Source organism: Chiloscyllium punctatum, chromosome 11 (genome assembly GCF_047496795.1).
Source record: "Chiloscyllium punctatum isolate Juve2018m chromosome 11, sChiPun1.3, whole genome shotgun sequence".
NCBI classification, from domain to species: Eukaryota; Metazoa; Chordata; class Chondrichthyes; order Orectolobiformes; family Hemiscylliidae; genus Chiloscyllium; species Chiloscyllium punctatum.
Window position 1 is genome coordinate 63118318 of NC_092749.1, and position 23795 is coordinate 63142112.

A 23795-nucleotide genomic window follows, 5' to 3' on the forward strand; every position below is an offset into this window, starting at 1 on the left:
ACTGAGCACATTGATGACCTGGAAAATAGGGGTACAAGGAAAAATATCCAGATCGTTGGCCTGCTGGAGGGAGTAGAAGGTGGGCAGTCAGCAAGTTTTTTTTTGAAGACTTGTGCCACAATGTCTTGGCTGGGATACCGAGGTGGCCCAGGTGAAGGTTGACAGAGCTCACTGGGTTGCAGTGCACAGATCCGGTCAGGGTCAGTGCCCCAGCCCGGTTCTGATATGATTTTGATGCTACAGGGACAAGCAGAAAGTCATGGAAACTTCTAGAAGGTTGAGGAGAGATCCACAGGCCCTGACATATCAGGGAACTAAGGTAATGTTTTTCCAGGACTTTTTTGTGACAGTGATCCATAAAAGGAAATCGTTTGATTAGGTTAAGAGAAGGTTAAAGGACCTCCTTATACAACATTCGATGAGATACCCAGCGATGTTTCGTATTACTTATGAGGAGACTGTGCGGTCGTTTCATTCCTTGGAGCAAGCCAAAACTACTTGGATACTTTAAAATAATGTAGATGCACTTATGGACATGGACAATAGTGTCTGGCTTCTTTTTTTGTCTTGCTCTTAATTCTTGTACTTTTCAATCTTTTCCCAAAGAAGCTGTTGATGGGGTTTTTTTCTGTCCAAGCTGGAGTGGTTTTGATATATTGTGTGGGGGGGAGAGTGCTTACTTTTTTTTATATCTTTGTGTTTACAATATCCTTTGTTTGGTTTCTTCCATTGGTTGGGTTTGGGGTGTGGCTCGAGCAGAAGGGGGAATGTGGGTGTGTGTGGGAAATGTAAGCGCCCTCTGTGGGCAGGGGGTAGAGTCCCCCATTAAGTGCCTTTTGTGTTTTGTAGTTAGTTTTTTTTTGTAAATTGAATCTATGGGTCTCCTTTTGAGTATGCTTGGCGTGTTGTAAGATGAATTCTTCCTTTCGGCAGGTCAACGGTGATTGTAAAAGATCATGGTTAGCAGCATTCTTAAATGGTGCACCTGGAATAACAAAGAGATTCATTCACCAGTTAAAAGGAAAAAGGTGTTGTCTTAGAAAGCCTTAGAAAGGAGAGGGTGGATGTGATCCAGGAGTCTCATATTAATGACAAAGAATACTTGAAGTTACAGTAGGGTGGGTTTGATTGGGGTGTTTTTCTCATCCTTTTGTACTAGGAGCAGACGTGTGGCGATACTTATCTGGAAGGATCTCCCATTTAATTTAATAGATTGCATAAAGATGAGTATGGTCGGTTTGTTACTTTAAAGCCCTTATATGTGGTGAGGAATATGGTATTTTGAATGTCTATTGTCCTCTGGCCCACCCTCTTAAATTTCTGACTGATGCACTATCTAAACTGATGGCCTAGGCCTCGCGACATATTATTATGGGGGGGGGGGGGGCACCTTAATTGCCTTATGGATCCTGCGCTGGTTAGAATGCCCAAAGGCTGCTTAAGGCACGACTGAAGGCAGCTGAGATGGCATATTACAGTGAACTGTCAGTGACTAAGCTGCAGCGAATCACAGCTCTGTGATCCACCTTAAACTCCATGCTAATGCACACAGCAAGGGAGGAACTTTCCTTTGTGAAGCAGAGACTTTTTGAGCATGGTGATAGGCTGGGTAAATACTTGGCATATTTGGTGAGGAGGAACAATGCCTCCCATCTATTGCTTCTATTAGGGAAGGGAATGGGACTCTTACTTATGATGCTAAAAAGATTAATGAGGTGTTTCGGAGGCTTTACTCTGAACTTCATCAATCTGAATGCTGTGAGGACAGATGGGATAAGATGGAGTCTTTTTTTTAGGAATTTGGATCTTCCTGGTGGGTCTGCTGAACAGGCGTCTCTCTCCTTAGTGCTCCGTTAGCAGCCCAAGAGATATAGGGGGTGGTGAGGCAACTTCAAATTGAGAAGGCGCCTGGCCCTGATGGTTTGCCCAGTGAGTTTTATAAAGAATTTGTAAATATACTGTCAGGACCGATGTTAGACATGTATAACTGTTCATATAGTCGGGATTGCCTCCCACCATCCTTGAGAGAGGCTAATATTTATCTTTATCCTCAAGAAAGGGAAGACCCCAGAAGACTGTGCTTCTTACAGACCCATCTCGCTTTTAAACTCTGACTTTAAAATTTTAATCAAAGACTCTGGCATTGAGGTTGGAAAGGGTGTTGCCCTCTATTGTTAAGGAGGATCAGGCAGGCTTTATAAAGGGTCGCGGATCTTCTAATAATGTTAGGAGACTGCTTATCATGATTCAAGTGTGCCAGCAATGGTCAGTTCAAGAGTTGGTGGTTTCCTTGGACACGGAGAAGGCATTTGACCGGGTGGAATGGCCATATTGTTTTTATACCTTGGAGCGGTTTGGCCTGGGTGAAGTGTTTCCTACACAGGTAAAGGTCTTTTACACTGATCCTCTGGCAGCAGTTCTCACTAACAGTATAAGGTCTGATAATTTTAACATTACTAAGGGTAGTTGGCAAGGCTGTCCCCTCTCATCTTTGCTTCTCACATTGGTGATTGAGCTGTTGGCAGAGGCCATTTTTGGGAACCCTAATATAGCTGCCCCAAAGGTAGGGTCGAACGTGGATAGGATCACATTATATGCAGATGATGCTGTCATTTTCCTTTTGAATCTAGCAGTTTTGGTGCTCTATTTGACACAACGTATTAATTCATTTGGCTTATTCTCAGGGTATAAGATCAATTTTTTAAAATTGGAGGCTATGCCTACAGGGAGTTTTGGGGAATACTGGACATTTGAAGGTGTGTTCTGCTTTAAGTGGGTACACGGAGGCTTTCTTTATTTGGGCATCTCTGTTACCCCTAGTTTTGATCAGTTATTCAAGGCTAATCTTGTACATTTTGTTGACAAGATTAAACAAGATCTTCTAAGATGGGGGGGGGGGGGGGCCCTTCCAATATCATGGCTAGGTCAAGTTGCTCTTGTTAAAATGAATGTTCTTCCTCGCTTATACTCTCTGCGGATGCTTCCCTTGCTTTTTCCTTGACAAACAATTCAGAAATTAAATGGTTGATTTAGTTCATTTATTTGGCGCCATAAGTGGCCCCTTATCAGACTTATGAAATTGCAAATGTCCCAGGGGTTGGGAGGAGTGGATCTCCTGGATGTCAGAAGGTATCAGTTGAGCTCCCTTTTATCTTTTGGGAGTGATTGTGTCTGTGAGGACTGTGTGTTGATATGGTAGGACATTGAGGCCTCCCAGGCAAAGTGTCCTCTTATTAACCTGTTGTTTCTGGACAAAATGAGGGTAGTTGCAGAACATTGCCACAATCCAATAGTTATTAACACTGTGAAAGCATGTAGGGTAATGTGACAGATGGAGAGTAATATGTCTAAAACATCTCTCTGTACTCCCATATTTGGTATGCCAGGTTTCCGGCCAGGGACAGTGGATTCTGGGTTTAAGTCCTGAGCGGATAGGGAAGTCTCTTGTTTGGATGACCTTTTTTGAAGATGAAACGTTAATGTCATTTGATCAAATAACTCAAAAGTATGGATTATCGAGCAGGGACCTCTCCCATTTCTTTCAGATCAGAGATTTTATCTGAAAAGAAACTACACTTCTGACTTAGGGTTATAGATCTGATGTGGAAAAGAGGGTGCTTCAGGCTAAGAGCACTCTTTCAGTGAGTGCTCTCTATCATTTACTGGGGAGAGGTTCCTCAGGTGACATCGAATGATTACAGGAGGTCTGGGAGAGAGAGAGAGTTAGGAGTGGAGGTCACTCCGGAAACTTGGGAGTACATTTGTGAGAATGCGAGGAAGATTTCAATATGTAATAGGACCCATACTATGCAGTTGAAGATTCTTCATAGGGCTCACCTGGTCCCCAGATTGTCTTGCAAAATTTAAGCAGGGTGTGTCTTTAATGTGCCCCCAAATGTAAAATCAAATACCATTGTCTGTGGTCCTGCCATAGGCTCCATACACACTGGAACGCTGTGGCAGAAGTAATAGAGAGGGTCTTGGGGACTGAAGTCAAAGTAAACCTGGTTTCTCTTCTCCTGGGTTTGCCAAATTCATCTCCCTTAGATGTACATGAGAGAAAGCTTTTTAGCATCCTCACTTTTTGTGCGAAGAAGAACATTCTGATGTGCTGGGTGTCTGAGAATACCCGCCCGGGTCTGCCGGGCTGGCATAAGTTAATTATGGAACACATTCCTTAGGACTTGCTTACAAATGTGGTGCACCAGAAAACTGACAATTTTTATAATACATGGCAGCCCTTTTGAATTATTTGGAAGCAGATCTGTCCACCATTTTAATTAGGGCTTTTGTCTAGCCATGGTTGTTTGGTTTAATAAGCCTAACGTAATGAGAGGAAGAATTTCGAGCAAACATGGGTTTAATAATTGATGATTTGGAGATGCCAGTGTTGGACTAGGGTGTACAAAGTTAAAAATCACACAACACCAGGTTATAGTCCAACAGGTTTAATTGGAAGCACTAGCTTTCGGAGCGTTGCTCCTTCATCAGGTGGTTGTGGAGTACACCATTGTAAGACAGAATTTAGAGCAAAAGTTTACAGTGTGATGGAACTGAAATTATACATTGAAAAATACCTTGATTGTTTGCCAAGTCTCTCATCTGTTAGAATGACCATGTTAGTTTCTCTTCTTTCATATGTAAATTGCAAAACATTTTTAAAAAGTTACATTATCAAGTGAACTTTAACAATTTTGTGTCAGCCCAGATAATGCATTGAAGGTGTTAGCACCCCTGTGTGCTGCTGTCTGTGCCATAATGTTTAGACTGATTCTAATCTAAAAAAATTAATCAACAGAATTTTACATGGATTCATGCAGTTTTTGACCAAAGTACAATGTAACTCTGCAAGTACAAATTCACCCCACAAACCTATGTGTATGTGTGCGTGTGTGGGTAGGGGGGTTGGTTGTGAGTGCCTGTGAGAGAGTGTATATGTGTGTGTGTCAGTGTAAAGGGGTATAAGTCTGTGAGAGGGTATGTGTGTGAGTGTGGGATAGTGCAATGGGGATTGCCTGTAGTGTGACATGAACCTAAGGTCCCAGTTGAGGCCATCCCTATGGTATCGAACTTGGCTCTCAGCCTCTACATGGCCACTTTTCGCTGCTGCCGGTCCCGAAGTCTGCCTTGGAGGATGGTCACCTGAAGGTCCGAGGTTGAATATTCTGGACCGCTGAAGTGTTCTCCAACTGGGAGAGAAGACTCCTGTCTGTTGATTGTTGTGTGGTGCCCATTCATCCGTTGCAGTATCCTCTGCTCAGTTTCACCAATGTACCATGCCACAGGGCATCCTTGCCTGCAGCATATGAAATAGACAATGTTGTCTGAGTCACATGAGTATTTGCCATGTACATGATGGGAGGTGTCCCCACGCGTAATGGTGGTATCCATGTCCATGCTCTGACTTGTCTTGCAGTGTCTACCATGACAGGGTTGTATGGAGTTGCCCTGAAAGCCTGACAGTTTGCTACAAACTATGATCTTTTTGAGATTTGGTGGTTGTTTAAAGGTGAGCAGTGGCGGTGTGGGGAAGGTCTTGGCGAGGTATGCATCCTCATTTATAATGTGTTAATTATCAATGTGGATAAGCACCTTGCCAAGACCTTTGGGGGTCAACTGAAATGAAGTGTCATGATTTCTTGTTGCTCTAGTGTATGGCAAGCAGGCTTCTCACAAGCTAAGAATGTCTCTGAAACCCTCCTGGGCAAAGCTCAGAATACCTTCCAGATATGAATTACACAAGATTCCATTGGATAAAGATTGCATGCCAAGAAAAGGGGAAAAAAGCAAAGTGAGGCAGAAAACCCTAAGGAAATAAAACAATGAGTATATTGTTCGGGGACTTTGGAGGCAGTGTGGGAATATAAATGATAAACTTTTTAAAAGGAGAAAGAAAAGATTGATAAATCAGTTCGCCAATTAAAAGATTAATAAGGTAGCAACCTGAAGCTGGAATATTACTGAGTCTTAATTAATGTGAATCATCTCAGCTCTATGGAAGAGCTACCCCCTGTATTTGCAGCTCCCTCTACACCCACCCCAAGTCCTGAAGAAGGGTTACAATTGAAATGTTGACTTCTCCACCTCCTGATGCTGCCTGGCTTGCTGTGTTCTTCCAGCCTCCTGTCTGTCTATTTTGGATTCCAGCATCTGCAGGTTTTTGTGTCTCTATGGAAGAGAAGGCCTGTTGAAAGTGGAAGATCAGTAAGTTTCACATGGTCAAGAAGGAGAGGTCAGAGCCAGAGTTTTTAATTTATTCATGAGATGAAGGCTGGCATGTATAGCCCATCCCTAATTGCCTCAAGGGGCAGTTAAGAGTCAACTACATTCCTGTTGATCTGGAGTCACATGTAGGCCAGACAGATGGCAGCTTCCTTCCCTAAAGGCATTAGATGTTTTTCCTGATAATTGATGTTGGATTTGTGGCCATTATTAGACTCTCTTAATTTCAGATTTTCATTGAATTCAAATTCCACCAAGGTGAGGTTCGAAACCCAGGGCCCTAGAACATTACCTACATTTCCTGGATTAACAGTCCAGTGATGATGCCACTAGACCATTGCCTCCCCTAAGACATAGGGGTGGGAAAATAGTTTGGAGACTTTGGAAGCAGCAGGGGGAAAAGGTGCTTTTTTGGCTCATAGTGTGTAAGGTTTTTTTAAACTAGATGAATTGAAGCCCAGCTCAAAACAGAGTAACATCACATGAAAACCATAACTTCATTAGTTAGTAATAGCTACTAATTAGAGTATCCATTATAGGTTATTTCAGACTGAAGGTAAATAGGAGAAATATTTACAAATAATCATATAAACTAAAAGACCATTAGGAAATTAAGAAGGAAATGAAAAACTAATTAAATAAGTAGCACCTGGTGATGTGTTGGACGAGCATTATGTGGCAGTTGGTGGACCCCATCGCGGTTCATAGTGACTACATCTGTGATAAGTGTTGAGGGATGCACTAAAGCTTGGGGCAGCTGCCGCCAAGGCATAGTGGGGAAAGATGACCGTGTAAGATTTTTCTGCCAAAGTTAAATGGGGGTCCATACAGTTATTGGATCCTTCTGATGCCTCAAATGTATGTAAATATAATTTTGTAAAGTAAGAAAAGCCTTTGGAGTTTGACTCTATCCAGCAAATAAACCAATGTTTGTTTCCTCATATGCTACTGTATTGAACCGAATTGCTTTAATGACTATTTATAAAAATATCTTTATATACATAAAGAATATTTTTGAAATTGAAAAGTTTTTTTCTTGAGGAACTTCAGCCCTGAGTTCACGAACTAGAATCTGGGCTTTGAACACTGCGACAAATCAGGGAGGGGGAAGAGTTACCTGGATGCTGTGTTTCAAGAGGCAGACACCCCTTAGATTAACTATCTCTATACAGTCAGGGACAGGAGGGTGTGACCATGAGCAAGTCAGGTAAAGCGATCCAGGAAGTAGTGAAGGAGCTTCAGCTCTTGAGCTCGTCTAACAAGTTTGAGATTCTTAGTCCCTGTGTAAACAAGAGTGGGAGCTTTGGGGAAGATTAGTAGATAGATGCATTAAATATGGATAGTATAGGCATAGTATAGTTTATAGTCTTTACTATAGTATCAGGGATAGTATAGTCAGGGCAATAAACACTGTTCTCTATGACCAGGATTGAGAGTTCTGAAGCTGCATTGCCTGCCTCGTAATAAGTTTAGGATTTACCACCTTGGCTTCAGAGAAACTTGGAGTGGAAAGGGAAAGATTCAATTGCGTAGTCTGTGTAGCTACCTGTGATATAGGTAGAAAGAGGTTCTGCTGAAGGATTATGAACAACTAGAAGCTAAATTAAGCACATACAAAAAGATAATAATCCCCAATTTACTACCCGTGCCCCCTTGTTGACAAGGTCAAATGGGCAGAAGGTCAAAAAAATTAGAGAAGTGGGTTAGAATTTATGGGAAATTGGCATCAGCACTGGACATGGAGAGAGCTGTTGGGATAGGACAGGCTCCACTTGAGTGCTGGGACCAGAGTCCTGGCGAATTGTATAACTAGGGCTTTAAACAAAATAGTTGGTGAGCCATAAAGTTTGAGTAGTAACGTGAAACTCAGAAGGGTTAAATTAATTGGGGCAACTTTTTTCTATTTATATTGCAGGATATAAGATTCCAGGATATAAGCTGATTTGAAAGGTCACTGGACCAGAAACAAATGCTGCTTTCTCTCCATAGATGCTGAAAGACCTGCTGAGTTTTCCCAGCAATTTCTGGTTTTGGTCCATTGTCTCAAGATCAATGTACAGATGCATTTGGCAGTTAGGAAGGCACTGATGCCAGGGATGATGAGCGAAGGTGTGTCATGCCAGGGACGCAAATGCAACATATATCCGGTTGGTGATGGTGGTTTGGGGGAGGAGAAATGTGACAGGTAATCAGAAGAGGGCTTGTGGTAGGTCAGTGAGTGCAGGTCTGATGGGATGGGGTTGTGTTTGTATTAGGGAGCTGAAGGGAGAATGCAGGTGGTGGTGGGGTTTGGTGTCAGGTCCATGTATATTGAGAGGATGTCTTGATCTGGGGTTTTGGGTGTCTGGAGGGATGAAGAAGTAGAGGTGTCAGGTGAGAGTGGCTGGCGGTTGATGAGATGGGGAAGGGAGGGGTTTAGCTATGTCTGGTTAGGTTTCAGTGTCAGATGGCTCCTGTGGAGTACAGGTTAGGGTAGGGTGATGAATTGGTCAGTGTTGAATTGGGGTTTTGGGGGTCTTCATCGTTTCATATTAATCAGGATGAGAGAAGATTTAAATTCTAATTTTTTCCTGCTAATCATTAACATAATAAATGGGAATCCTGAGACCTGGGACTTTTTCTGAGAATTCTAGATGACAAATAATCACCAATCAGAAGTTGCAACATTTTGAGCAATTCCCAGAGAATCAGCTGTACCAGGACTTATGTACGGTAAGATCTAGGTGAAAGTGAGGACTGCAGATACTGCCGAGAGTGAGATGCTGGAAAAGCACAGCTGGTCTGGCAGCATCTGAGGAGCAGAAGAATCAACGTTTCGGACAAAAGCCCTTCATCAGGAATGAGGCTGTGAGCTGAGGGGGCAGTGAGATAAATGGGAGGTGGGTGAATCTGGGGGCAGGTAGCTGAGAGTGAGATAGGTAGATGGAGGAGGTAAATCTATATTGTCTTTCTGTGCTTTTGTTGCTCAGCCACTACAGGTCAGTCAGCTCAATCTCTGAAGTGGAGGACTTTGAGAAAAAAATGATTTTGAAAGAAATTAATAGTCATTTGTGCAAATGTACATTAACTAAGGAGGAGGAGCCTGGATTTGTTAAGGTCGAATAGCATTTAACAAATTTACTGGAGTAAGTAATCACAGAGGGTTAATGAGGTTAACACTATGATATAGTATACATTTACTTCTGCAAAACAGACTTGCGAGCAGAATTAAAGCTCATAGAATAAGAGGGACAGAAACTACATGAATGCAAATTTATTAAGTGACAGGAAATAAAAGTAATGGCTAATGAATGTGCTTTGGATTGGAGGAAGGTTTATAATGCAACTCTCCAGGGGCATGCTTTGTTCTCTGCTCTGACCTAAACTTTGGTATAAGGACCAAATTTCAAAAATTATAGACAATATAAAACGTGGAAATTTTGTGAACATGGAGGAGTGGGTGGAAGTGTAGACTTCAAAAGAACACAGACAAGTTGATGAAATGGAAAGACAAATGAAATATAATGCATAAATAATTCACCTTAGTAGGAAGAATGTGGTCAGACAGTAGAAAATAAAAAGTATAAGTTTGAGAGAGGTGGAAGTGCAGAGGGATCTGAGGGCATATGTACATCAATCACTGAAGGTGGCAAGACAGATTGAAAGAGCAAAACAGCATATAGTATCCTCTGCTTCATTATTGGGGCATAGAGTACAAAAGCAAAGAAGTTCTGTTAAGCTTTTACAGAAGCATGGCTTAGCCTCAGTTGGAGTAACACGTCCAGCTCTGGGCATCACACTTCAGAACAAATGTGAAGATTATCAGTGAATTATTTCTTCTATTCATTTGTGGGATGTGGGTGTTGCTGGCCTGTCTCCAGGTATTTATTTATTGCCATCCCGAGTTGCCCTTGAGAAGGCGGTGGTGAGCACCTTGTTGAACTGCTGCAGTCCACCTGTTGACCCACAATGCCATTAGGGAGGGAGTTACAGAATTTTGACCCAGTGACAGTGAAGGAATGGCAATATATTTCCAAGTCAGGAGGGTGAGTGGCTTGAAGGTGGTACTGTTCCCACGTATCTGCTGCCCTTGTTCTTCTAGATGGAAGTGGCCGTAAGTTTGGAAGGTGCTGTCTGAGGATCTTTGGTGAATTTCTGCAGTGCATCTTGTAGATAGTACACACCGCTGCTACTAAGCATTGGTGGTGAAGGGAGTGGATGCAGTGCCAATCAAATGGACTGCTTTGTCCTGGATGGTGTCAAGTGTCTTGAGTGTTGTTGGGGCTGCACTCATCCAGGACAAATGGGGAATATTGCATCACACTCCTGACTTGTGCATTGAAGATAGTGGACAGGCTTTGAGGAATCAGGTCAGTTATTTGCTGCAATATTCCTGGCTTCTGACCTGTTCTTATCGCCAATGTTTATGTGGTGAGTTCAGTTGAGTTTCTGGTCAATGACAACCCCAAGGATATTGACGGTGGCAGATGCAGTGATGGTAACATCGTTGAATACCAAGGGATAGTGTTTAGATTGTCTCTTATTTGCGACGGTCATAGCCTGGCATTTGTGTGTAACGAACGTTACTTGCCACTTGTCAGTCCAAGTCTGGATATTGTTCATCGTATTGCATTTGGATACTGACTGCTTCAGCGTCTGAGTCATCCTGAATGGTGCTGAACATTTCACAATCATTGGCAAACATCCCAACTTCTGATCTTATGATGGAGGGAAGATTATTGATGGAGCAGCTGAAAATTGTTGGGCCTGGGACACTACACTGAGGATCTCCTGAAAGATGTCCTGGAGCTGAGATGACTGACCTCCAACAATCACTACTATCTTCCTATGTGTCAATTCCAGTTTTGATAGGGCTCCTTGATGCCACACTCGGTCAAATGCAGCCTTGATGTCAAGGGCTGTCACTCTCATGTCACCTCTGGAATTCAACTCTTTTGGCTGTGTTTGGACCAAGGCTGTAATGAGGTGAGGGGTTAAGTGGCCAGGGCGGAACCCAAACTGGGCATCACCGAGCAGGTTATTGCTAAGCAGCTGCACTGTTGCAGACACCTTCCATCACCTTGCTAATGATAGAGAGTAGACTGATGGAACAGTAATTGGCCAGATTGGATTTATCCTGCTTTTTATGTACAGTACATACTTTCCACTTTGTTGGGTAGATACCAGTGTTGTAACTGTTCCGGAGCACAAGTCTTCAGCACTATTGCTGGAATGTTATCAGGGCTCTTAGCCTTCACTGTATGCAGTGCCTCCAATTGTTTCTTGATATTCATGTGGAGTGAATCAACTTGGCTGAAGACTGGTATCTGTAATGCTGGGGTCAATGGGAGGAGGCAGAGATGGATAATTCACTTGGCACCTCTGGCTGGATTGCTGCAAAAATTTCAGTCTTATCTTTTGCATTGATGTGCTGGACTCTAACATTGAGGATGGGGATATTTGTGGAGCCGCCTCCTCCAGTGAGTTGTTTAATTGTCCACCACTATTCACAACTGAATGTGGCAGGACTACAGAGTTTAGATCCGATCGGTTGGTTGTGGGAGTACTTAGTTCTGCCTAACACTTGCTGCTTATGCTGTTTGGCATGCAAGTAGTGCTGTTTGGTTGCTTCACCAGATTGACACCTCATTTCAAGAATACCTCGTGCTGTTCCTGGCTTGATGGTAATGGTTGAGTGGGGAATATGCCGGGCCATGAGATTTCAGATTATGCTGGATTACAGTTCTGCTGTTGTTGATGGCCCTCAGTGTCTCATGGATGTCCAGTCTTGAGTTGCTAGATCTATTCAAAGTCTGTCCCGTTGAACGCAATGATAGTGCCACACAACATGATGAAGGTTATTCTCAATTTGAAGGTGGGTCTTTGACTCCCAAGGACAGTGCGGTGGTTGCTCTTACCAATACTGTCATGCACAGATACATCTACAGCTGGCAGATTAGTAAGGATGAGGTAAAGTATGTTTTTCCCCCAGTCTAGCAGCTATGTTTTTTAGGACATGACCAGCTCGACATGTAGTTGCTGCCTAGCCACTCTTGGTGGTGGATATTGAGATTCCCCCACCCAGAGTACATTTTGTGCCCTTGCCATCTACAGTGCTTCCTCTAAATGTTGTTCAACATGGAGGAGTACCGATTCATCAGCTGTGGTAACCAGCAGGTTTCCTTGCCCACTTTTTACCTGAAGCCATGGGGTCTAGCTTAAATGTTGAAGACTCCCAGGGCAACTCCGTCTCAACTATATACCATTGTGCTTCCACCTCTTGCCAGGTTTGTCCTGCCAGTGGGATGGTGATGCATGGGACATTGTCTGTAAGTATGATTCTAAGAGTATGACTTTTGTCAGGCTGTTGCTCGAGACAGCTGAGACAGCTATTCCAATTTTGGCACTACTCCCCAGATGTTAGTAAGGACGACTTTGGAGGGTCAATGGGGCTATTTCTGTCATCATCTTTTCTGGTGCCTAGTTTGATCACAGGTGATCCATCCAGTTTCATTTTTTTTGAGACTTTGTAGTGATTGATACAACTGAATGGCTTGCTAGGCCATTTCAGAGGGCAATTGAGAGTCAACAACGTTGCTGTGGGTCTGGAGTCACACGTAGGCCAGATGAGGATGGCAGAACATGGAAGAGATTCAAAAACATTATTTGGTCAGAAAACTTAGTTATGTAGGTAGAATATGTAGTCAATCTGAAACTGTTTTTCTTGGAGAGTGTTGAGAAGAGATTTGATAGAGGTATCCAAAATCATTTGGGTCTGGACAGAGTAGATGGGGAAAATTTCCTATTAGAACTGGAGAGCACAGATAACTGGTAAAAGCAGCAATGGCCTTTGGAAGGAAAATCGTCATGCTGCGAGTATTTAGAATTTGGAAGGCACTGCCTGAGTGTGATTGTTACAAAGTCAAAACAGTATATGTTCATTTTAAGACAGAAAATGTTTTCTGAATTTATCAAGTAAATTTAAAGTACAGCCACAGCTGCAGAACAAAACAGCTAAAAGATGGGCTGTCCCAAAGTAGATACATGTAGCAAATGGCTGTTAAATGAGTACCTGAGTTTTGGTTGCTGTTTTGACAACAATTCAAATTTAACCAGTTAATATAAATTATGCCCAGTATACTAAAACTCAATTGAGTTTGAATTTATTCTATTGGCAACATGACAGGTTACCAGTATTGGGTGGTACAAAACCAGGACATTTGAAAATGGGTCAGAGCAACTGCCACCGGACAGCAGAGCAACTGCCGTGGAGCTGGAGAGCTAACTGCCCACCGAACATCTTGCTCTCAAAGAAATAAGAAGGCACACTATATCAAAAGGTACCTTTTCCTGCAAAAGTAGTAAAAATGATGACCCAGGGAGATCAGGTGAAAGATTGAAGACAGTGGAGAAGACAGAGACTATGTGGACTTAAATCTCAAGTTTATGTAATTAGATTAGATTCCCTACAATATGAAACAGGCCCTTCGGCCCAACAAATCCACACCGATCCTCTGAAGAGTATTTCACCCAGACCCATACCCCTACCCTACATGTACCCCTGACTAATGCATCTAATACGATGGGCAATTTAGCATGGCCAATTCACGTGACCTGTATATCTTTGAATTGTGGGAGGAAACCGGAGCACCCGGAGGAAACCCACACAGACACGGGGAGAATGCGCAAACTCCACACTGACAGTCACCCGAGGCAGGAATCAAATCTGGGTCCCTGGCGCTATGAGGCAGCAGTGCTAACCACTGAGCCACCGTGCCACCCCTGTTTGGATTTGTTAATAGTTTTTGTTTTGCGTTTTATTAGGGAAATAAATTGTTAATTTCCTTTAAATAGTGGAAATTAGGAGTTCTCTGTCACTCTCACATTTTTAACTGAGTACGAGGCACGTTTTTCAGGGTGTTTGGTTTTAATTAGTAGAGGGTTTAGACTTCTGCATTGTTATATGGAGTCAGGTTCAATCAAAGCTCTCAAGAGGGAACTGGTTTATTATTTAAATAGGAAGAACATGCAAGACTGAGGGAAAAAGGCAGCAGAGTTACACAAGATGAATTGTTTCTTCGGAGAGTCAGCACAGATACATTGGGCTAATAGTCCTCCTGAACTATAACCGTTCTAAGATTCTGAAATAACTGCAGAAAATTGTATGATTATTAGTATGCAAGAAGATTCTAAAAATGCTGCTAATAAAACACAAACACATACATGAATGATTTTGAACTAGTTTATTGGAAAATACAAGCACTTTTCCACAACGTAAAGAACATTGCTGCTTGAAGTGTTTTTGTTTCCTGTGCCCAATTACTCTGAGACAAATAAATATATTTGAAATTAAACTGCACAAAAAGCAAACTATATAAAAATCAAAATATTGTGTTTAAAGAAAGAACACATCAGGAAGATGGTATCTCATTTCTTTACTCAAAGCAGACATGTGATTAGTAATAATTTACAACTGCAGACATACAGAATAGAAAATAGCTTGCAACAGTTATGACTATTTTTCCTAGACCAGCTAGAATATCCTATTCATTATAAGAATTTATAATTGAACTTATAACAATACTTCAAATAAATACTTTTAACAGATTACAGACAAAACTTCAGAACTATTATTAAAAGCTTGCCTGATCTCACATAGCTGATATATTATCAGAGTAGTGGAAGCAGATTTCTCTTTCTTGATAGGAAGTGAAATTTATTTCAAAATAGGTATTTATTACACAGTGAAGTTTTAAAATATATTTGAAGTATGATAATTATTAATGCTTATTTACAAACACAAACAAATATTCTTTATTGCTTTATTTAATAGCTTATATCAGCAATAATTACCCAGTTTACCTAAATAGGCTTCTCCATCTATATAACTAATTTTTTGCATCTAGCACATGTTCATAACATTAACCCTTTCAAAAGGTTTCTCATGTGGAAGTATGGTTTCAAAGGTATTAGCATCATGCATCTGTTAAGTTATTATTTCAGGCAATTATAAGAAGTTTGTTTTGAGTTACCAAGTAAATGTGATTGAATTCAAAGTAGTACAAAGTACCAATATGATAGAGTAAACAGGGAAAATAAGAGCATTTAGTTCCTTCAGATTTTTAACAAACTATATGCATAAATGAAGTACTGCAAAAAAGAAATTACTGAAACAATTACTTATGCATTTTACAGCTACAATATTGCCCGAGTCACCAACTGAATAAACCTGAATAATAAAATTTATGACTGGAGATTTAATAACACCTCTTTGTTTTTTTCTCCCAGTCTAATTCAATGTGTTGGGTCAAGGACTTCCATTTGATGAAATCACTGCTATGGGCAAAGTATTGCTGTAGTTTCCCATTGCCTTCTGTATGATGGCTGACCAAAAGTCTCTCCCACTCTTGCCATCTGCCATCAGACATACAGAAGGACTTACAGGCTGATAGTCAATCTGTTTGGCCACTTTACAAACATACTTTCCATTGCCAAAACGTTCCTGCCACGGGACTCTAAATTGACCTTTTGACCTAGACGTACAGACGTAACAGACATAACAGACGTTGTGCCATAAGACCTCCTATTAGTGGGCGGCACGGTGGCACAGTGGATAGCACTGCTGCCTCACAGTGCCAGAGACCCGGGTTCAATTCCCGCCTCAGGCGAGTGACTGTGTGGAGTTTGCACATTCTCCCCGTGTCTGCGTGGGTTTCCTCCGGGTGCTCCGGTTTCCTCCCACAGTCCAAAGATGTGCAGGTCAGGTGAATTGGCCATGCTAAATTGCCCGTAGTGTTAGGTAAGGGGTAGATGTAGGGGTATGGGTGGGTTGCGCTTCGGCGGGGCGGTGTGGACTTGTTGGGCCGAAGGGCCTGTTTCCACACTGTAAGTAATCTAATCTAATCTAATCTAATCTAATAATAGAACAAAATAATCAAAATGTTTTCACTTTTCCAGGGAAAACACCCAACATCTGTTGGAAACATGTTCAATAAGTTTTTTTTCTATGAGGTCTATCTATTTTCACATCTGCCTTCATTTTTGCACCCTCTTCACAACAAACTACTTTCCATGGGCTGTGTTTCTTCAGCTTCGTACTGAAGCCCATGATGGCTATGATTCCCAAATTCCCAAAGAACACCAGAAGGGATTCACTCATACTTGCTTTTAAAAAGTCTACCTACAGATCATTCTGAAGCCAATTATATTTCACATAATACCACTACAAAAGTACACACAACTCCCTCTCAGTTCGTACTTCATGTACTGTTTCTCGAATTCAAGAACATTAACACACAAAGTTCTTCCAGTCAGAACTGTATGACACATCTTTGGCCCTCAATGATTCCAGGCCCCTGAGCTAATTCACCTGTTCCCAGCCCAATAACGCCCATCTATCTTTACAGCAACATTATTGCGAAGAATAACAAACCAAAAACATAAGAAAATAAACTGCCATTAAATGCATGCTTGTTCCAAGAAATCTGTTTGCAAAATGTAATATCTCTGTGCCACCATTGCTATGTTTCTTATGATTGCTGTTTTTTCCTCTATTCCAGAAGATCCATTTAAAGCATTATCATAGTCCTACAAAATTGCAATTTGTCAGGAGTCAGATTGCTTACTTTTCCACGATCGGGCTGCGATATTTTCAATGATTCGAGATTCTAAAGTAACAGCTTTTGAAGCACCCTATTGATGATATTAATTTTTTACAAAATTACAAAATACACATCAAGCACATTTAAGACACTCACAGTTCATAATAACTCTCCCTATCCCCCAACAATTCTTATTGCTAATGCCCATCTACTCCGCCTAATCCTCCTCTAATTATCTGTCAGTGGTTAGCTCTCTAATTGCTTATTCCTTCTCAAGAACCCCAAAAAGTTGAGATGACCGTGCCATCCAAGTTGTTTGTAAAACATTTCTTTATATATCTTTAGCCCATTCTTACTAGAAATCAAACATCAAAATTCTCTACCAAGGTTGAACAGTAAATAGATGCTACACCGAAACAAAACCAGAATCATAACTACGTCTAAGTATGAGACAATTCACCTTCACAACAGAAACACACCCTTAAAATCATCATTATTTCACCATTAAGCTGTTAAATTTTCAACTCTAAGCCACTTGGTTATTCAAATTTGCACTCTAAAGCTGCTTCTCTTTGCATCAGAGAACAAGCTTCATTGTTTGGTAATGTACAAGAATACTTTTCTGTAAAGTACTCACACTTTCATAACAAAGTTACCTTTTGAGCTCTTTTTACAAGATGCAATTATTGACTTGCATTTTTTGTGCTTCAGGAAGTCCAAGGGAAATTTTGCTAAAACTGACTAAAGGAGAAAAGACTAGGAAAGGTGACAAAAAGCTTGGTGGAAGAGGCGAGTTTAAAGAACACAAAAATTAGGAGCAGGAGTAAACCATTCAGTTCCTTGAACCTGCTCCACCATTCAACAGAATTGGAAGGCCATCAATGAAGAATAAGTGGGATTAAGTGGATGGGAAAGGGGGCAGACAGGAGGAAAGGTTGGAGTACCAAAGGGTTTTAGAGAAGGATTCCACAGTTTGGCACCTGGGTGACCAAAAGTACAGCTGCCAATCAATCTTAAAAGGCAATTAAATATTGAAAATTACTATTATAATAGCTAGATTGAAGTATCATTGAAACTATTACTTAAAGTTTCAGAAAATTGGAAGACACATGCAGATGTTTTTGCTGGTAGAGGAACTTGGACGATACATATGGGAGATGTTCTGCCATGAGACTGAGATGAAGAAGAAATTGAGCTTTCACTAGAACTGCTCCGAGTCTCTGTACTTGTGCTACTTTTCTTCATCTTTCGTCTCTTTGCCAAAGGAGCGTTTTCAACACTTTGGAGGAAAAATCCTTCTCTCTTGCACTTATTAACAGCCTAAAGTAGAAAGCAATACTCAAAATATGCTATAGCCATAACAAATGTAACATTACATAAAATATTCTTGAAAGATTTCCTGACATCCTAGTTAAATGCATTGGGAGAACTGTAGGATGATGGGATTAATTTAACTGTTCACAATGTGAGGTTGAAAGTGTGGACTGCAGATGCTGGAGATCAGAGCTGAAAATGTGTTGCTGGAAAAGTGCAGCAGGTCAGGCAGCATCCAAGGAGCAGGAGAATCGACATTTCGGGCATAAGCCCTTCTTCAGGAATTTCCTGAGTATCCTGAAGAAGGGCTTATGCCCGAAACGTCGATTCTCCCGTTCCTTCGATGCTGCCTGACCTGCTGCGCTTTTCCAGCAAAACATTTTCAACAATGTGAAATTGTCCAATTTTGATAAAGTTTTCAATGCTGACAAGGTGATATCACACATTCTTTCCAATTGCCAATTTTTCCCAAGCTACTTCCAGCTCTAAAACAAGTGTGGTGTGCACCAAACATGAGAAACCAGGTATGTAAGATGCCACAAAGAATTATTTTTTGCTTGCCAATTTTCCGGCCTTCTCTTCTGAAGGTTTTCAACTTTGTGATGGGGTACAGTTCAAAAGGTAGAAGGCAACCTCTACTATTTCATCCATGTGGCTATTATTCATGAACAAATTTCTAGAAGCTCAATTTTCTAGACTTAAATCCAGATGCCAACAACTATCCTAGTTACCAACTACTGGATGGCCTCAGCAACTTGTTGGAACATGGTCACATTTGAAATATATAAATAAGCCAGAGCTTACATTCTGGGAAGGGGACATAATGTTTCAAGCTAATTCTAACATTTGAGTAGCTTTGTAAATGTGATATTTGCGTTTACTTCATGAATAATAGTGCATTATATTTGAAAAATCTTCAAAATAGTTTTGATTTTTTAAAAAAATGAACACTGCTTTGGAGTAAAATCTGAAAGAACTGTGGATGCTGAAAATCAGAAACAAAACCGAAATTGCTGGAAAAGTTCAGCAAATCTGGCAGCATCTGTGGAGAGTAATCAGAGTTAATATTTCAGCAGCAGCGATCCTTCCTCAGAAGAGTTCTCTCCACAGATGCTGTCAAACTTGATGAGCTTTTCCAGCAATTTCAGTTTTTCTTACTGCCTTGGAATAAACTGACAAACCAATGCAGAGACATTGCTGTAATATTATCATTCCAGTTTAATTTCTGATTTAAGGTCTTACCATAAAAGAAGCTTTGAAGTAACTGTTTGTGGAAGATTCAAGAATATTTGGAGACATCAATGGATTAGAGGACAAGCAATGGCTATTTTGAAACCAGTTGTTGAATCTTGAGCTAGATAACTTCAGACGAGAGTTTGGATCCACAGTAAGTAAACCTATAGAATTGTGAAGTCATATGTACTGTCATTCTAAAATATCCCAAATAGATACAGGTATATTAAAAAAAAATCCCTGGTCTATTTTTATGAATGTGTATTATCTATATGTACATTTATTTGTAAATAATAAAATAAGCGACATATTAGTTTACATAAATGTCTTTTGTTGCAACACTACCTGAGCAATTTATTTGCAATTTTAAAATTGAAAAGGTACATTACCTTGCACCAGCTCTTTAGCTTCTTGAGAAACATTGTTCCAGACTTCTCCAGCAAGCGAGTAGTTTCCCTCTTTTGTTATTCTTGTTTTTTCATCAATACTCGATATCACAGTTCGCTGCATATTTTGGAAAGGAATCAGTCCTGACAACATTGTATACTAGAATGCAACAAAATACATAACCATTATAATTGGCTATTTTCAAAGCAATGGAACATAGTAAATATTTGGGTAATTAGGAATTATATGTAGTGTCATTCTAATCTTTAAAAGTTTCCAAATAGATAAAAGGTACATTAAAAAAAACTATTCCCTGGTCTACTTTTATCTACGTATGTGTATTATCTATAAATATGTACACATTTGTAAGTAATAAATACGCTACATCATTTTAGTTTACATAAACGTGTTTTATTGCAACAATACCTGAACTAGGTTTCTAAGTAATGGAAAATGTAGTAAATATTTGGGTAATTAGGAAGAAGCATCAATCTCACAGATTACCTTTCTAATTAGATGATTGTTGCTCCATATATAAAAAATGTTAGACAGCATCAGAAAAAAGATTTTGGCTTAGTTTGGGGAGGCTACTATATCCTGTAGCAGAACATTAAATCTGCCACTTCTTTTCCTTTCTCCACTTGAAATTCTTGGCAGTGACAACTTAGTCTGGATGGCCAAGGAATGGCATAAAATCAACAACTGTGGCACTGGAAAAGCACAGCCGGTCAGGCAGCATCTGAGGAGCAGGAGAGTTGACATTTTGAGCATAAGCTCTTCTTCAGGAACGTGGGGGTGCCCAAGGGGGTTGAGAGATAAATGGGAACGGGATGGGCTGGGGGGTGTAGGAAGTTAGGAATGCGATAAGTGGATGAAGGTGGGGGGTGATGGTGATATGTTGGAGTGAATAGGTGGAAAGGAAGACGGACAGATAGGACAGTGCCGAATTAGAGGGTTGGATCGGAGGTAGTTTCCTCATTTATTTTTAATGTAAAAATTAAAATAAAAAAATCACTTACGCCTGGTTTTTCAGCAAATGTGTAATTCAGACTACTTTGGCAGTATATAAATTTAGATACATTTAGTAGCAGCAATGTTAATGGACTGGTAATTCAGAGCGATGGACTTTTAGTCAAGACAAAATAGGATTTCAGATTCTATCACGGTAGTTTGAGAATTTTATTTCATTTTTTAAAAATCTGGAAATAAAAATCTGGTATCAGTTAAAGTGACATGAAATGACTTGATTGTAATAGCAACCTATTTGATTCACTAATGCTATTTCTGGAGAAGAAAACATTAATCTTTGTCTGTATGCCACTCGAGTCTTACACCAATAAAGGTTGACTCTTGATTGCATTCTCTAGAAGCCTGACAATCCATTCAATTGTAATAAATTACAATGCAACAACCACAAGAAAGAATTGGTTGCAATAGTCCAAGACAAAGGTTCACTACCTTCTTCTGACAACTAGGGGCTGGGTAATGAATCCTGATCTTTTCATTTATATTCACATTTCATGGTTAATTTTTTAAAAAAGTATGGAATAGTCTTCCAATAAACTTCTGCAAAAATTAAAAATAATGGATCAGGGTAACATTTGTACATTGAGATATCATAATCTGGATTAGCCCCTGCACCACCCGACTCCAGTAAATGTGTGATTATCCAATTTGGTAGCAAAAACAGGAAGAAAATTATCTTAATGGCAATATGTTAAGAAAGGGGTGATGAGCCAGTGAATTCTCTGTCACAGAAAATGGTTGTAGTCAAACATTAAAAGTTTTTAAGGAGGAATTAGATACAGTTTTTAGGGTTAAAGCCATTAAAAGGGTACAGGGTGAAAGAAGGAACAGATACTGAGCAGGATGATCAGCCACGATCGTATTGAATGGCACAGTAGACTCAAAGAGCCAAATGGCCTACAATTATTTAGAACAATACAGCACAGAACAGGCCCTTCGGCCCACGATGTTGTGCCGAACATTTGTCCTAGCTTAAGCACCCATCCATGTACCTATCCAATTGCCGCTTAAAGGTCACCAATGATTCTGGCTCTGCCACTCCCACAGGCAGCGCATTCCATGCCCCCACCATTCTCTGGGTAAAGAACCTACCCCTGACATCCCCCCTATACCTTCCATCCTTCACCTTAAATTTATGTCCCCTTACAACACTGTTGTACCCAGGGAAAAAGTTTCTGACTGTCTACTCTATCTATTCCTCTGATCATCTTATAAAATAATAAAATGATAGAGGTTTATATGTATCTGTGTTAATACTTCCACCGCAATGCTCCACACTGGCTGAAGCTGCAAGCTTGTACTGTAGCAATTACAATAGGATAAATTAATTAATCTGCTGCTCCTGGGAGGAAATTACACTCAAGAAGAAAGTTTAAATCAGAGATACAGTGCAAAACTGCATGAATTGGTTTTGAAGAAAGAAATCTGTTCACATTGGGAACATCGATTTGATGAATTTACTCATGTACCTGCTGCAACACATTTTTTTTGAATAATACAAGATACCACAAGTGAAATCACAGATATAACTTGCATCTCTTTTTATTATTATTTCATTGTACCTTTCTATTTATAAATTTGGTAAAGTATGTTGCACAAGTCTTTTATAGGGCCATGCCATTAAATAAATCAGCAAATTTTCTTCCATGTAAACTTTCTGGTCACTGAAGGCACGAAGATCTTAGAGTTGGGAAATTAAAACTTTTCCCATACTCACTTACAGAAATAAGATTAGGCTAAAGTTTGTATACTGGCTATTTTTTATAGCCTTTCCAAGTATGACTACAATTGTGTGTTAATTTCTGATACCCTATTTCATTTAAGGTGACGTGTATGGAATTCCTAAAAGCATTTCAAGATTTGGACTTTCATTTTGCTTGGACTTTTGGAACTTAAATCCTACACATGAAAGGACAACTATTAAATATGCAGCAATATCAATTCTTCCTTCACAAATGTTTGAATGATACATAACTCAAATATTTTACATACTTACTAATATTACTCCAATACTCCACAGGTCACAAGACTCATCATAACCATTTTGCTTGAAAATTTCGGGAGCTGCATATTGCAAAGTGAAACATGGAGTTTTCAATGGCTGGCTGTCAGAAGGCTTAACTCTTGCAAACCCAAAATCTACTATTTTGATCACTGCATCATCATTCTGATCAGTAAACAAGATATTCTGTTTATAAAAAGAAACAATGATTAAGTGTATTTTCTTGCATTAATCTTTCAAATATTTGCTCACAAGCTATAAAGATAAAATTGTTAAGTGTTAAGATTTATTAACTAAATTTTGAAGCATTTCTTGCATAGGCTTATATATACTTATTTAGCAGTGTCAGCATTGAATTTTTGTTTCCTTATGGCAAATGCAAAATAAGTCAAAATAAGGCACACACACACTATGCATTTTTTCTATCAAAACCCAACATTTAGCCCAAAAACTCAAAATTTGAATCAATTTTCAAAACATTGGCTGGAATGTATTAGAAAACTTTTAAAAACTGAAAAATCCTTCTGAATCATATATGAAAAGTAGTTAATTTTAGTAAAAGTACTTTAGCCTCTCAACTCTAGTTCAACCAATATTCAACTAGATTTTTCCAAAGATTTACAATGACGTTGCCAGGGTTGGAGGATCTGAGCTACAGGGAGAGGCTGAACAGGCTGGGGCTGTTTTCCCTGGAGCATCGGAGACTGAGGGGTGACCTTATAGAGGTTTACAAAATTATGAGGGGCATGGATAGGATAAATAGGCAAAGTCTTTTCCCTGGGGTCATGGAGTCCAGAACTAGAGGGCATAGGTTTAGGGTGAGAGGGGAAAGATATAAAAGAGACCTCGGGGGCAACTTTTTCACGCAAAGGGTGGTACGTGTATGGAATGAGCTGCCAGAGGATGTAGTGGAGGCTGGTACAATTGCAACATTAAAGAGGTATTTGGATGGGTATGTGAATTGGAAGGGTTTGGAGGGATATGGGCCGGGCGCAGGCAGGTGGGACTAGATTGGGCTGGGATATTTGGTT

The 23795-nt window shown here is 40.2% G+C and overlaps 1 protein-coding gene and 1 long non-coding RNA gene across 5 annotated transcripts in view; one reads left to right on the forward strand and one right to left on the reverse strand.

Moving 5' to 3' along the window:
• The first annotated feature begins 13400 nt into the window (after nt 1-13400).
• Nucleotides 13401-22923, forward strand: LOC140483048 (uncharacterized). Its single transcript, XR_011961867.1, has 3 exons — nt 13401-13541; nt 19352-19503; nt 22783-22923. It is a non-coding gene; the product is annotated as an uncharacterized lncRNA (long non-coding RNA).
• LOC140483047 (ribosomal protein S6 kinase alpha-5-like) overlaps nt 14428-23795 on the reverse strand; it is a 111139-nt gene continuing 101771 nt past the window's right edge. For 2 of the 4 annotated variants that reach the window (XM_072580947.1, XM_072580948.1), the window contains 4 exons: nt 22759-22950; nt 19739-19895; nt 19359-19513; nt 14428-18122 (listed from right to left, as the gene is read on the reverse strand). In XM_072580947.1, the coding sequence (XP_072437048.1) occupies nt 17856-18122; nt 19359-19513; nt 19739-19895; nt 22759-22950 (771 nt within the window). In that variant the 3' untranslated portion in view covers nt 14428-17855. The remainder of the gene's footprint in view (nt 18123-19358; nt 19514-19738; nt 19896-22758; nt 22951-23795) is intronic. The other 2 variants (XM_072580946.1, XM_072580945.1) reach the window with 1 other exon arrangement.